This window comes from Anthonomus grandis, chromosome 7 (genome assembly GCF_022605725.1).
Source record: "Anthonomus grandis grandis chromosome 7, icAntGran1.3, whole genome shotgun sequence".
Lineage (NCBI taxonomy): Eukaryota > Metazoa > Arthropoda > Insecta > Coleoptera > Curculionidae > Anthonomus > Anthonomus grandis.
The window spans coordinates 20,827,867-20,840,276 of record NC_065552.1 but is presented as its reverse complement, the minus strand read 5'-3'; the positions used below and the strand labels follow the sequence as shown (position 1 = coordinate 20,840,276).

The following is a 12,410-nucleotide window of genomic DNA, read 5'->3' as shown; positions in this document are numbered from 1 at the left end:
AAGAGTCATCGGTTTTACCGGTATAAATATCAAAGTCATATAAATATGCATTTGAGTCAGCCAAAGTCTAAATTTTGTAGCCTCGTTTTATAGGCTTTTTCGGCATATATTGCTTCAACGTACTTCGCCCCTTAAATTTTACCATTGATTCATCGATTGCAATGTTTTTTGTACAATCATAATATTTTTTAAAATTCTCATTAATTTTATCTATTAAGGGCCTAACTTAATACAGTTTAGCGAATCCTGCATCCCCTTTTTTGGAATTACGCTATTGTCATTGACGTGAACGTGGCTAAGCAACCAACCAAATCTATTTACAGCCATAAACTGGGAAATGTAATTATTGCGCATGTCTTGGTCGACACTCCAATAGTCTCTATAACTAGGTAGTGGTTTGATTCCCATGAGAATATTAAGACCAAGGAAAACCTTCATTTCTTTTGTATTTGTAGGATTATATTTTTTGTTATTTTTTTGAAATTCTTGTTCAGCATAGAGGTTTGTTTGAAAAACAATGTCTTCTATAAGCTCGTCACTTATAAACAGATTAAGAAAAAAGTAAGGTGATAACAGGTCTCCTTTTGTAGTAACTCAAGACATAAACCTTGATTCTCAGTCTCAGTAAACGACTGGGCCGGGTTTATTAGATGTAAATGTTGAGTAGACCATGAAACTTTAGGTGGTTGATTATTTGATTTTTGTAAATACCTTGAAAGTGGGACGTCATCATCGCTGGAGTCATCATCACTACTGATCATAATATCATTAGGCTGTATTTCACAGAAATCATTTTCATTGTCGGACTCTTCTGAAATAATTGATTCCTGATCACTTGGAACTTTATCTATCATTTCTAATTCGTCGTAGAACTCTTTTTCAGTCATATCGACCAATTTTAAGTCCATAGGATATTTACTGCTGCCAGCAAAACAAATAGCCTGAAAAAAGAAAAAACCCTTATTGCATAGTGGTACAAATTAGGGACTAATTAAAATTATGTTTTTTTCAAACCATAATCCTTAATTTTTATTGCATTTATGTTTTTTACATAAATATACATCATAAAACGCAAATAAAATACAGAATAATCCGAAATGCTTACCTTATCAAAATAAAAACAACACTAAATATTTAAAAACAAAAAGACGTGCTTCTTGCAACATCTAATGCGTTTGACCAGTCAAGACAGGAATCCAACGCATCCATGTTCATTAAATATATGATAGGGATATATGGTACAAAATATATGTCGCTGTGCCGAACAGGAAAATGAATTTGAAAGGTGGTTTATTTTTTGTACCACTATGCATCTTTTAGCTATATATTTGTGGTACGATTTATGTACCACACGGCCGAAAAGAGTTGCTTTAAGAGTTTGACTACTTAAACTCTTTATTCGCGCATTTTTATATAAATTTAATCAGAAATTCAAAAACGTCAGCAAAATTAGGGATTCTTGACGTATTTACTTCATTGCATGTCAATATCTGTTATATAATGTTATGATATATGTAAAAAGCCAAATTGACATTTTATCTTCAAATACTAAACTCGAGTTATCACCAAATAATTATTTTTAGATGACGGGGATGGAGTGTATAAGCAAAGATACGAGAGAGCTCTAAAGGAACTTGAATTTACGAAGAGAAGACTGCAGCAGCAACACGAGGATGACTTGGAACAGCTGGTGGGACTTAAAAAGCAATTAGAGAAGAAGGTATTTATCAAATAAGTAAATATAATATGTGCAATAAGTGACTTAAGATCATTAAATGAACATTGTAGTCATTGACCATAAGAAATGCAGCCTAAAAAATTTAAGAAAAAAATAATTATTTCCCGAGATATCTTACGGAAATTGTGTACAAAAAATTCAAAATCTTCTGCCTCAAAATAAATCTAATAAAACAAAAACATACCTGGATATTGAATTACGCAATTACTCATAATATTTAACCTATTTACCCTTGTCAAAAGAAATACAGTAAAATAGAACCATTATCGATCGCATTATTTGAATAAATACAAACTTCTATCAGGTATAATAAGTTCGTATTTCTTGATATATATATATACACATATATGTATATTGTTATAAAATTGAAAATACGTTAATTATTCTCAGAGGTTTTGTTCTGTTTTGCTCGTATTTTGTGTGTTCCTGACATAAAAAAGTATTCGTGGAGTAAGCATATTTCAGAAGGAATGTGTTCCTGAATTTCTATACAATTGATGTCCGAAGTAAAGGATATCTGGAAGCCCAATTTAGTGGATGCCTTTAACAAGAAGTCAGGCTAAGATGGAGACCGAGAAATTAATGGAGTTGCTATTCAAGAAGTTTGACAGGCAGAAAGCAGAACAAGAAAAATGAGACAAAGAATGTCAAGACCTGATCAAAACGACCCAAAGAAAGAAAATAAAGATCAAGGTAGAAAACAAGAAAACCTGACGAAGGCCATGAAAGAAGACTTAACTTTGGCTAAACTTAAAATCAGCTTTCAAAAAGAGTCAGAGGAACGTGATAAGAAAAACAGAGATGATTTTGAGATGAAGCAAATGAATTTTCATTCGTTCTACGTATTCCACGTTCATTCCGATCGTGGAATACAAATTATAAAAATGCTTGAGCCACCAAAATTCGACGACAAAAATGCATCAAGTACCTACTTGAATCAATTTGATGCTGCTGCCAGGAAAACCGCTGGGATAACGAAGAAAAGAGCTATGCCTGCATTTTTGAGCTATTCCTAAGAGCAGAAGCTACAGAAATATTAAGAATGGTCCCATCTGAGGATAAGCTTAATTTTGACCTATTGGTGCGTACCTTAGAGATAAGATATCGCAAAACCCATCTACAACAAGTGTACCGGACCCAATTGAGATCTAGGAGACAACAATCCGAGGAGGATTTCCAACAGTTAGAGGCCGATGTTGCTCGATTAGTAAGTCTGGCTTATCCTTTCAACCCAACGGAGTTCCGGGAACAAATTCCTATAAATTACTATATACATATATATTTACTATATACTATAAATATTAATTGAAACGTCAATGCCCCAAGGCTTTGATAGACCCAAGAAACCAGGAAAACTTCAACTAGTAAACTTTATGAGAAAAATATGCGACCATAAATGTGAGATGGTGCTTGATACAGTATCTAGTCATAGCATCGTGAGGCCGAACATCGTAGTTCACTTTACCACCACCAAATTTAATCCTGGAGTTAGCGGATAGAAAAAGTATAGATTTTGTACTACATGAAGTTAAAGTCATCATTGGCTTAACAACATTCCAACAGCGAGTACTAGTGGATGATGTCATGTTTGTATTAGATGTTATGAATGTCGAGCAGCTTAAAATCTATCTATATAACCGGATGTTGATGACGAGAACTGAAGAGGTAAATGAAATACTAGCTAGAGTCGTTAAGTTGTCTAAGGATACATTATTAAGCTAGCAAATTCAGAGGTTTAAGGTAGTTTTAACCTATTTAATGGAATTCGTTGGTTATATCAGATGCATTATTAAAGTCTGGGAGATAGAAAAGACAAGATATATATGACAGTCTTTCCTCGAAAACAGAATCCAGAAGTTTTGGAAGCTGTCTAAGTCCTGTTAGGAGGATATTGTAAAGTTAGTAAAACCTTGGCATAAGCAAGAGAAAGGTTTTACTTGCGTAACAGTCATGAAGATATTGAACGCTGGTGCAGATAGTGTGAGCAATGTTCTATATCTAATTCAATATACTGACTCTTTTGTGCATACCATCTTAGAGTAGGGTTAATAATCAATGTACACTCCATGAAGCCGAACACTTTTCTTTTCATTATTTACATTCTTAGAGTCAGAGAAAAAACAACTTTATTTGTTTTTCCTTTATTTAAGAGGAGCTTACTAGCATCAAACCAAATTTTTAGCTTTGCCTGCATGTCCTCAGGCCCAGTCAACCGATCCCCCTGAGCATGACATTGTGGTGTCATCCGCAAAGCCGGTCTTTTTAAAAGAAGATAATTTAGATTAGGCCCAGAATAGACTCTTAAGGCTCTCCCATGACTTTTATTTACACACGCCACTCACCCTTACAGTCTGGGATCTATCTCTCACAGAGGAATGAATAAGTGCATTACTATCATGACTATAGTTGTAGTATGCCAGTTTACTTAACAGGAGATCATGAGGCGCATAGTCAAATGGTTTGCTTAAATCACAGAAAAAACCAGCATTATATTATTAAAGCATACTAAAAATTATTAAAAGAATTTGATTTTAGTTAATATTTAAAATACCCAAAGTAGTGTGCCCGCCAGTTCAAAAGCCGTATTGAGGTTTAACAGTCCATTACTCTCAAGAAAACATACCATCATCACTGCCATGCACATACCATCAAAATTTTTAAGAAAACTGGTATCAGTTAAATAGTTCTCTAATCGGTAGCATTGTGTTATCATGCGTTAAAATCAGAAGTTGAAAAATTTGGGCTTATTTCTTTCTAGGACAGTTTGTTTCTTCCGGGAATATACATTTAAGATGTCTTAGAATAACGTGACAAATATCTCTATCAATTCTGAGATGATAAATAATGCAATGAAAACGATTTAGTCTACTGCTTCTTTTTTCAAGAAAAAATAGTATTTTGCATAGTAAGTTTTGAAAATGGCTTTTAAAGCACGGGTGTGACGGTTTATTGCCACGAGCCATAAGCAAGTGCCATAAGTCACAAGAGTGTGCAAAGAGCCGATTTTAAATGTGTGTGTGCATAATATATTTTCTACAACTGGATATCATAAAATAACAAACATGCTTTGTAAATTTATTTAAATTTCCAACAATTTTATTTAATCTATAATACTAAATGCTAATGTATATTGTTAATCTGGAGTGTTCCCGCCTACAAGCTCCTGTTAATCCAAGGCCACGACAGCTTAAGAAGTTAAGATATACTATATTACTTTCTCATTTATTAATATTATTATCTGAGTAAAATACCTTAGTTACCAAATATTTATCGCCTAGAGCGGTAGATAGGAACCGATGAAAATTCTTGTTGGACTTCTTTGGAACATAATTTTCTGATTTTCTCTTTAGAAAATTAACCAATTTCACATAATTGCCCAAATCGATGTTGTGTTTTACCTTCAGCGTACATTTCAAGATTGAGTATTTGGACCAGTGAGTGGACGACTATATTTCTTCGAAAGTTATTCAAAATATGCGCCGTATTTTCAGAACAAGGATTTCATATTTTTGTTGTCCCTCCAAACCACAAACTTATATGCAGTTTAGTTATGTTCTCGAGATTTTTCTGGCAATTTTTCTGACAACAATGTAATATTTGTGGCTTGCTGCGTCGATTGTGTGCTCCATTGCCCTAAGATAAAGGGAAATCTGATATTTAAATTGAATTACTTTTTAAACAATATGACACTGATAAATACGTTACGCCAGAAATGTTGGCAATGTTGCTGTCTCTGATTTAAGCGGTGACAACCTTTACTTAGATACTAGTTATTACCAGGAATTTCACATTTAAAGTAAGCGTGCGCAAAAATTGCATACTATAACATTTGCGTACAATGTATGAAAAACGTCACTTTCAGATTGACTTTGGCGTGCGTTTTTTAACGTTTTAAGCTAATCCAACCCAACTAAATTCAACCGATTATCAGAACAACAATATTTGTGTCTTCTCAGATTCAATGTGTCCTCTTTTTTTGAAAGCATCTTTTTTTAGGACATTTGTCTTTTTTAGATCATTCTTATCCACTACATGTTTTTATGCGTATTTTTATTATATTATATTATAATTCAAAATAATTTTTCCAAATCTACCAAATATGTTATAACAAAAAAAAATTTACCTCATAGAAAATCAAACCGAATATTGTTTTATTTAAATTAAAATAATCAAAGCGAGGTTAGCTCACTATTTCATATTCAAAAACCTAAATATCCTTAAGTAGACTAGAACCTGTGAAATACTCTTCCATACTTTGAACAAGATTTAACTGGCATCAACACAAACAATAGCCATATCAAATTTCAGGCATACAAATTAAGGCACGCGGCGAATTATCATATTATTATTCGTGGCTGTGCACAAAAACGGAAAAGTAAACAAAAAAGAAACCCGATATAAAAACCCGAACATAAAACTTCCATGCGGGCCGATATGGTAACCCGAAACCAGTGCAACGGAGAAAAACAATTAAAATGCACCAAGACGTGAAAGTGTTGATTTACATTTCGGACCTGCGGGCAGCACATTGTCGACTTAAAAATGCGTTCTGGTAGTACGCAGGTTGATTGTGTTTTTTATGTAATCAGATACGTACAAATTATGACCGCAGATTTGTGGTTTTAGCGAGAGTGTTTATTTTCTGTGGTCGAAGAAGTTTTCTATTTAATACAGTGATAACGATACGAAGTTTCCTGAAATCGCTATAAGTGTTTGATTTGCTTTTGATTTTAAAACTAATTGTAATTTGAGCATCCTTGTGAATGACCACCAAAATCATTATTTTAATTAGTCGTATTACCAGGGCAATTTTGATATTTTTCAGAATCAATCTCGACTTCTAGAATATCCTAAATCCGATACTATATTATTATACCCTATTCCTATTACTACCAAATGTCCGCTTTTCCAGCAAAACTCTACTACGTTCTCGGTCAAGTATGATAACTATGAAGTGGTTGGTAGGTGTTGCCATTTTTAGCATGACACCTACAGACAATTACAGAGTATTGTGGTTGCACATTTTTCTCAGCTCTACTGTTGGCTCTATTCTGACATCAGTTATAGCCATTGAATTCATGATACAGCCTATGTCCTGTATATATAGACAGAATATCTCTTTTAAGTTTTTCCATTTCAGTCAGCAATTTATCCAAGGTAATCAATCCTATGATATTTCACTTTAATGGCAAACCAAATAGTTTCAGCGGTCTGGGAACCCATCTAGTTTTCCTTCTCCTGGCAATTATTATTTGTTGATGTTCAACACATATTGATTAATCGAAGATATCCTTATATCATTATTTTATCTTTACCCCGACCCCTCATAGTTGAATTATCAACCAGGGCTTCATAGACCTTACGTGACCAAAGACATGAAGGAACTCCTCGCAGTCTGTAGTTTTACTATCTCTTTTGTAGGGAGGTAATTGGTCTTCCAGAATCGTTTTGATCGTTACAGATCGCTTGGTTGACCTCTCTTGCGAGACTTTGCCGAAGCATTGTTGAATGTTCCCTCTATATCTAGAAAGCTACTTTCTTGTCTTTTAGCAATCTGTTAATGAAGTCTTAATAAGGCTTTTAATTTTTCTATTTGATAGACTGAAGGCTGGCAGTTAGTGTCTTTTCTTATATACTAATCTGATATATTTTCATGCTTTTCAATAGAAATAACGTCAGATTAATTCCGGCATGGAGATTAGAGTTGGAATGAGTCTTTATGCTAAGATGACATTGATGAGTGTTATGAGATATGACAGTAGCAGATACACTCTCGTCTAAAGAAGGATATAAGGGTGAAGTGAATTGACATCCAATTTGATCGTATCGAATTTTCCCTTTGCGGTCGTTTAAACTGGACATCAGTGCTATCAGCCAGCTGACTTTCCATTAATCAACGACAGTGTGTGTGTTAGAATTCGTGGACAGTTTCATCTTTATTCGTCATATACTCCAGGTAGAAGATGCTTTCTCTTTTGATACGTTTATGAAAAAAATACAAAACATTGTGATTTTCCTTTCACTTGTCACTTGGTTAAAGAGTGCTGTGCTCAAAGACTGACATCGGACGCAGTCGCCAAGATATCAGGATAATACGAGACTCCCGGGCTCTTGTTATTTCCTATGAGAGAAAAAGAGAGAGGAACTAAAGGGGTAAACATTTAGAAGCAATGAATGGATATGTATATCTAATTAAGGGTTTAACAATGGCAAAAAGGAATTGAATAAGTTGGCTAGACTTGTTTAAGTACAGTGAAATAGACATTAGCAAGTTAATTCAGCTACCGTCCTTTCAATGGTTACTTATTAAAATGATCATTATTCAATTGTTGGTAATATTAAATTAGGTTTACAAGATACCACCTCTTCCACTAGAGTGAGGAAAATTAATAGAGTCAAGAAATTGAAGCTTTAAAAAATTGTATGCATAATGAAAGGCTGGACTATTATTTTCTATTAGGAAAAGGGATAGGCTTTAAAAACTATGTGCATTAAATCCAAATAATGTAATTTCTAAGCAAAACTACTTATAGTATAAAGAAAACCTCCAAAGAAAAAACTAAACTACAAAGAATATTTGTGAAATATTGTAATAGTAAGGGAGAAAGGATTTGGCAAGCAAAGTACAATTCGAAGCTAATTTACACCATAATACTTGAAGAATTCGACAATCATGTTAATAGATCTAATTTTTAGCATTTGGTTTGTTGGTTACTAACTATAGGCCGTTGGCATTAACTTAAAGCATATCTAAACTAGTTAGTGATGCATTCACCGTAATTCAATTTTGGCAAAACCTAAAATTATTTCAACTAAACGGTATGGATTTCGAGATAATTGTAGTGACTAAAATAATTAAGTATGTTCTTAATGGCTTTAGTGGTGGTAAAGAAGTCCTTACAATATTCCTAGATTTCTTCAAGGCAGTTGACACTAGGCATTTGCAAAGGGTGGTAATGCGAAGTACATCATTAAGTATATTTTAAAAATATAAAACAAAAGATAAAAATGTGTGACGTTTATTGTTCTTTCTTGCTAGTGTATTTCGATGACCAATGCTGTTCACCATCTACATCAACGACATCTATTGTGCATTGCTGATAATATAATAGTTTTTTGAGGTGATGAAAATTGACAAGATCCCTATAAAATAGAAAAAATTAGCAATAATATACTGCCATCCATATAAAAACAATGAATCACCGGATCCAGATGGGCTTACATCGGAACTTCTCAAGCTTGTGGAATGTTATTCAGTAAATACTCTAGTCAAACGTTCGATGAAGTACGTTCCAATTTTCCAATGGGACATCAGGATTATTTCCAAGCAAATATAATATAAATAAGTTTACTATAATCAAAAGGCGAATATTCGAATAGAGCAAGAGACAAGGAAGAAAATCGAGCTTAAGAAGGGGTCTATACTCTTACCAATCTTAATAATAATAATAATAATAATAATAATAATAATAATAATAATAATAATAATAATAATAATAATAATAATAATAATAATAATAATAATAATAATAATAATCATAATAATAATAATAATAATAATAATACTGAACTCTAAGGTGGTGAGGTGAGATGGTGAGGAACAAATTACGGAATATTCAATGTGTATTATATAAAAATAAATAAGATATACAAGTATACAGCATAATAAACATGAGTATGTTTAAAAATGACGCATTTGATTAAGAGAATAAAAAAAGAACTGTAGAAATTAGAATACAATATGAAATTAAACATAAATTAGATACGGTATGCATTGCAGTGCGATTAAAAGAAAGAATAAGTATATGTATTTGCAAAAGAAAAAAAAATGAATAAAGTGAAAAATTGTCCATCTTAAATAAGTGACATTAGTGAGCAGTATTTGATGTCATCAGGTAATAAATTATAATATTAAACATTATTGAAGCTAAAGGATCATTGAAATAATGACGTCTTGTGTTTGGGAACAACAAACTTTTTAAAGTCCGATTATGAGCATTAGATCCCCTAGCTTGTCAAAGATATATCTAGGTTCCCCATTGTTAACAACTTTGTAGACTAGTGTATTTAAATGTAAGTCAAACCGTTCTTGAAGTTGTTTATGTTTCCGTAATGTCGTCGTAAAAAAATCTTAAACAGGTATCTTGGAGTTTGCAAAGAGACTCTATTTTTAAATAGTAGCGTCGAGCCGTATAAAATATCACAATAAGAAACAAATGACAAAATAAGTGACTCGCACAGTCTAAGTTTGTTTGGCGTTGTGAGTACATCTTTATACAATTGTGATATTGATTACTGTTTAACTTAATTACATCAGTAATCAATATTACTTGCAGAGCATAATAACTTAAGGTTACTACTAATGAAGTCTTAAACTACAGAATCCTCAATATTGTTTTCTCTACTAATATTATGTCTAGAGATGCGTAGAGAATTGTGTTTTTTGCGCACTTATGGCAAAATAATTAGGTTATAGGCCAAAAATCTAATAGAACGGTTGAAAACCACTAGTTAAAAAAAAGTTAAAGGCAGACCGGCAATAAAAACGTCTGCACTCTACTCGCTCTCCACTCATCAATTTTTATTCAACCTATACTCAGAAAACATCAAAAACAGAGTACTTTCAGAGCAAGATATAGGTATTAAAATAAATGGCACCCCAAGAAACAACTTATGCCGATGATATACGGTTGTCATTGCAGAATCTCCAGAAGATCTTCAGATACTTTATAACAGAATAGTAAAATGGAGTGAAGAATATGGATTATCACTTAACATTAGCAAAACATAAAATAATGATGGTATCTAAATTACCACAAAACTTACCTGACATAATCGTGCATGGTCAAAAAATTGAACGCGTGAGAAAATATAATTCCCTGGGAATTGTTATCAACGAAAATACTGATAGCTCTAAAGAATTCAGGATCAGAGTAAAAAAAGCTAGAGCCACATTTGCTAAAATGAAGAAGGTATTCTGCAGACGAGATCGAACCTTAAGCTTCGATAGCACGTAACACAAGCTTCGCCTTGTGTTACGTGCTATCGGTCTTTTCTACGGAATGGAAGCGTGGACATTGAAGAAGATCGATAAGAGGATAGAAGCATTTGAAATGTGGATGTTCCACAGAAATACTGAGAATATTGTGTACAGAGAGATTGATAAATGTGGAGGTTTTGCGACTATATATACGGCTGCTCCTGAGGAACTAATTAAAAACATTTAAAAAAAATCTTCTGGTTTGGATCAAATTACACCAAAATTACTAGGACAGATGCCTTTTAAGGTAGTTGAGGTTTTGACCAGTCTTATAAACTGCTCATTTTCTGAAGGTATATTTCCTGATCAAATAAAATCATCAAAGTTTATTCCAATTATAAGGGCGGAAGTGACAATCGGCCGGCAAGTGTTCGACCTATCTCACTACTATCAGTCTTTTCTAAAATACTGAAGACCTTGGCCAAGACTCGCTTTACTGAATTTTTAGATAGGAATAAAATAATAACACCTTCACAATTTGGATTCAGAGCCAACACTAGCACTAAAAGCACTAAAGATGCCATACACCAATTACTTGAGTATGTTTATGAAAGTGTTAATGACAAACAATTGACTGTAGCAGTGTATTGCAACCTTGCCAAAGCATTTGATTGTGTTAATCATCAAATGCTTTTGGAAAAACTTAACATATATGGCTGCAGGGGTGCTGCCCTGGACTGGTTTGAATCATATCTGGAGAACAGGCAGCAGTGTGCGTGCGTTAAAGGCCCTTGCGGAACTGAGGTGTCCTCTGGATTTAAGATCATTAGGAATAGGGTTCCTTAAGGTTCTGCATTGGGTCCCCCTCTGTTTATATTATATATTAATGATCTGGCTGCTCTCAACCTCAAAGGGAAGCTAATTCTTTTTGCAGACGACACTTCTCTATCTTGGTCAGGGCAGGATTCATCTCTTCTGCAGAGCGTTATTAACGAGAACTTGCACAAAATAAAATGCTGGTTTGATGAAAACAGGTTAGCTTTAAATATTTCTAAAAATAAATTTATGGTTTTTGCAAACACACTCTCTCCTAGAATATCTTTACAAATTCACAATAGTTTGGTTTAGAGAGTGGGTAAGTATAAGTTCCTGGGACTAATGATCGACCAAAATTTAAAGTGGGATGTTCACATTAACAAGCTATTAAAAAGTCTATCATCAGCTATTTACGCAGTAAGAACAGTGGCTATGGAGATTAATAACCCAGGCATCTCAAAAGAAGTATACCATGCCCTTTTTGAATCTCACCTAAGGTATGGCATCCTGTTCTTTGGTTGCTGTACTGCTACTAAGTCACATTCACTGTTTCTTCTGCAGAAGAGAGCTCTTAGGGTCTTATCATGTGCAGACTATAGGGACCAATGTAAGCCGCCTCTGTTTCAACACACAAAATACTAACTCTATATGATCTTATTTTGTTTGAAACATTTCGTCACTGTCATTCTAATACCTTCCAACAAAGGGCTAATATACATAATTACCAAACACGTTCTAGACAAAACCTTCAGGTACCTCATTCTCAGAGCACTTTAGGTAGAAATACAATTTTTTTCCACTATGGAAAGCTCATGTATAATTTATTGCCTTTAAGCATTCGCAACTTGAATAGACGAAAATTTGATATTGTTATTA

The 12,410-nt window shown here is 33.5% G+C and overlaps 1 protein-coding gene across 8 annotated transcripts in view; it reads left to right on the top strand.

Moving 5' to 3' along the window:
• LOC126738415 (unconventional myosin-XVIIIa) overlaps nucleotides 1-12,410 on the top strand; it is a 563,322-nt gene that overhangs the window by 527,150 nt on the left and 23,762 nt on the right. For all 8 annotated transcript variants that reach the window (XM_050443741.1, XM_050443745.1, XM_050443744.1 and 5 more), the window contains one exon: nucleotides 1,584-1,720. In XM_050443741.1, coding sequence (XP_050299698.1) covers nucleotides 1,584-1,720 — 137 coding nt within the window. The remainder of the gene's footprint in view (nucleotides 1-1,583; nucleotides 1,721-12,410) is intronic.